Source organism: Diaphorina citri, unplaced genomic scaffold, assembly GCF_000475195.1.
Source record: "Diaphorina citri unplaced genomic scaffold, Diaci psyllid genome assembly version 1.1 scaffold2108, whole genome shotgun sequence".
Classification (NCBI taxonomy): Eukaryota; Metazoa; Arthropoda; class Insecta; order Hemiptera; family Psyllidae; genus Diaphorina; species Diaphorina citri.
In genome coordinates, this window is record NW_007379533.1 from 44,725 (window position 1) to 48,387 (window position 3,663).

General features: G+C 40.6%; 1 protein-coding gene across 1 annotated transcript in view; it reads right to left on the minus strand.

The window, feature by feature from the left end:
- LOC103518181 (aquaporin-4-like) overlaps positions 1–3,351 on the minus strand; it is an 8,860-nt gene extending 5,509 nt beyond the window's left edge. Inside the window, exons 1-2 of the mRNA XM_017447727.2 lie at positions 3,169–3,351; positions 3,017–3,079 (exon numbers count right to left, since the gene is read on the minus strand). Of these exons, the coding sequence (XP_017303216.2) occupies positions 3,017–3,079; positions 3,169–3,351 (246 nt within the window). The remainder of the gene's footprint in view (positions 1–3,016; positions 3,080–3,168) is intronic.
- Positions 3,352–3,663: the final 312 nt, after the last annotated feature.

The window sequence follows — 3,663 nt, forward strand, 5'->3', positions numbered from 1 at the left end:
TTCCGATCTAAAAAAAATGGCCTTTTGGACCACACAGACCACATGCGTCTAATGTAGGTCTGGACGGGAGTGGTTATGTAAATTTAAATGAAATTAATGTTGCCTGATGCTGCCCCAATGCGACCTAAAAGAAAATCAGACAAGAAATTAGAAGATGGCTTTGTTAGTCAGTTAGGTAAGTAAAAACCTTATTCATTTTATTAGGTAAGTAAGTACCTATTAGGTAGCCTGATAAATCGCTAGGTACCTTGTATCCTGGTATTGTGTAGGTACAAACTACGAGTAGGTACCTGGTACTTACATTACCTAGGTAGGTACGTTTTGATCGGACAAATTTGGCTATTCGTAAGTAGATACCTACCTAAAACATCAGTCATGGTCATAAGTTACCCATTGTAGGTACCTACCAACAGGCAAACTGATGGCATAATGGGACTTAGCTTAGCTACCTACTTAGACTTGTCTACCTATTATAGGAATAGGTAGGTATTAAAGTTAAAATTAATTAAATTATTTTGTACATACGTATTTCACAATAAATGACAAGAATGGATCAATTACGTGACAGTTTAGGGGTGGGTTTCACCAGTCACCACCCATCTTTTTAGCTCCTAACAGCCTGTTAGCTTAACAACCCTGTTAAGCCTATGTAAATTAACAAGTTGTTAGCTTAACAGGCCTTCTAGGAGCTGAAAAAACAGGTGAAATCCACAGTAGTCTGAGTACTTCATCCAGCACAAGCTCACTGTTTCATCCATGTGTTCGTGTTTAAGGCTCATCCAGAGTTTGATGTTTCACTCGAGTGGTTTAGGCCTCGTCCAGAGTTTGAAGTTTCACCGATTCATTCGTATCGTACGTTACAGTATCATGTTTGTCCGGATTGTCGTAGAATAGAACCCGATAGATGAAGGATCCGACGAACGCCCCCGATAGTGGCGCCACCCAATAGACCTGGTACTCCAAGCTAGTTAATGATATCTCATCGCCGTGCAATGGTCTATTCTTCTATAGGGCTAGTCTAGGTGCGAGGCTTGGTGCATGAATGAGGACATATGAATATTATGAATAGGTATCTTAGGTTTCTAGTTTCTACCTTAATACCAAACTACCATCACATCACGTCACGTGAAATCATGGGGAATCAGAAAAATGGAGTTCAAAGTTTTCCCATGATAATATTGTAGGTAATCTCGTTCGGGATAGCCACACTACTATCACGTCACGTCACGTGACATATCGAACTTTGGAAAACTGCGGAGTGAAAATGCTTTTTGGCACCACTCTGGTATACTTATGGCAATAAACTACGGTCCTGAATAGACCTGGAAGGAAACGAAAAATAGAACAGTTGCGCTTACAAGGGTGAAGTCAAAGAGCAGAAAAAACGAAGAACAATGGAATTTATTTTTCTACGACTTCTAGATCCCGAGATAAATCGATTTAAAAAATACCGGTAAATCTTGAACTCTGACGTCACGGCATACGCTCCCGTACACGATGACGTCACATCAAATATCCCGAGCAAAGCTCCCTCGCAGGCAACACATTAATCTGTTTGTGCGAGGAAGTATGGACTGAACCGTCTATACTTCCTCGACAACATAGATTAATCTCGTTAATACGATCAATTTTGTTTTAAACTCGTCCACCCTATTCGGTCGACTTTAGTGAACTTATACTGGAGCTGTTGGTAATTTTTTCTGATTATCTTAGGGGAGATTTCCCACAATCCCACCTCTCTCACATACCTAGAGCAGTAAAGCTACTTGGACCTACAGCTTACACTCATCTCTAGGTGTCAGCCTTGAGCCGTGTGCAGGGCGGTATAACGGTAGGTAGGGTAGTATCCTTTTTTACGCGCATATATTTTCAATAAATTCATATCGTAAGCATCATGAAAGCAGCCATAAAACACGATGAAAAAAACACCTTTCCAAAACTCCAAATGATTTACATATTACATACCCAACAACGTAGGTACTACATACAAGTCTCGAAAACACATGAGGTGTATCAAAAAACATATTAAAGGTGCTCTATTATATGAGCTCCATTTGGAAAACGAAAAGGTGTAGATCAAAATTCCTATCTAGAATGAAGAAGTGAAACATACCGGGGAAAAAGTTATTGGTGCTCTAATATATGAGCTCCATTTGGAAAACGAAAAGGTGTAGATCAAAATTCCTATCTAGAATGAAGAAGTGAAACATACCGGGGAAAAAGTTATAGGTATTCGAGTGGGCCACTCATGTATTATTTCCATTTTATGATAAACAGAAGGTGAGCGGAATTCTCCAAGGAGGTATTAATGTACACATTTTACTTTTCGAAAAGAAAGGTACGGGGAGGTTTTTTATGATACGTAGCATATAAATCACTCTCTAAAATGTCTACACTCTCCATAAGAAAGCATCCATAAAAACTTTTCTAGACAAGTTTGAAAGTTGTTCTCGTAGGTACCTATGAATACGATTCGTGTAGGTATGTAGTTTTGGGACCATTTATGGTAGGTATGGCTGGAATGTGATTCTGGAGGTAGGTACATATGTACCTTTCACGTGGTTTTATTACTGAATTACTGATGCAGTCACAATGTGAATATTGTTGTCAATATAAGTACGTAAGTAATGTCAACTGATGTCAAGAAAAGTAGTCAACATTTTTCCGTTTTGGTCTATTGACGGGCGGGCGGTCATTTGAAGTAGGCGGTCATTCCTAAATTGGACATTTCTGTTCCTAATCCTAAAGCGCCCATGAATCTCCAAAGCAAACCCAACTCACCTTTTTTCCCCACACTGTTTATGACTTATTTATTTAATTCTCTAACTGCATCATTCCCGCTCCATCTTCACTCTCATCTTCTTTCTTCACTCTCATCGAAATTGCTTGCACCATTGATATCTGAACCTTCACTTTTAACCAGCCCAACACCCATGAATATGACTTCGCCCACTTTTAGCTTAATTTTTTCACAGTATGTTTCTCAAACCCAACTCACCCTAATTAACCAACTCACCCTTGCTATGGAATAGCCGAGTGTTGCTCCTATGCATTGGGCTATGGTGTACACCACGAATATCTGAAGGGAGATTTTGCAACACCCATGAATATGACTTCGCCCACTTTTAGCTTAATTTTTTCACAGTATGTTTCTCAAACCCAACTCACCCTTGCTATGGAATAGCCGAGCGTTGCTCCTATGCATTGGGCTATGGTGTACACCACGAATATCTGAAGGGAGATTTTGCCCATGACTACGCCCACCAATGAGAGGGCAGGATTGATGTGAGATCCGCTGATGTGTCCGAAAATCTGAAAATGGGAATAATGGAAAGTTTCACACAGGAGCATGATACCCAAATCCCAAATATTTAAACAGTCGTTTCTTCCGAAGGCCGGCCATTCAAGCTCCAACTGTCGGACAGGTCTAAGTCTGTCAGACCGCCGCGCCGTGCGACGGAACTTGTGTGGCAAAAAAAAGCTTGCCAGTGGAGTCACTTCAGTTTGAGATATCTAGAGAAGCCAGAATTTTTTTCCGCCACATATTTTCTGGCACGACGGGCGGTCTGGTAGACCTAGATCAGTCCAAAATTCGGAGCTCGAGTGGCCGGCCTAGCAATAGAAAAAGAAGTTGAAGACTTTTGCCACTCGGCAAGAAAGTGT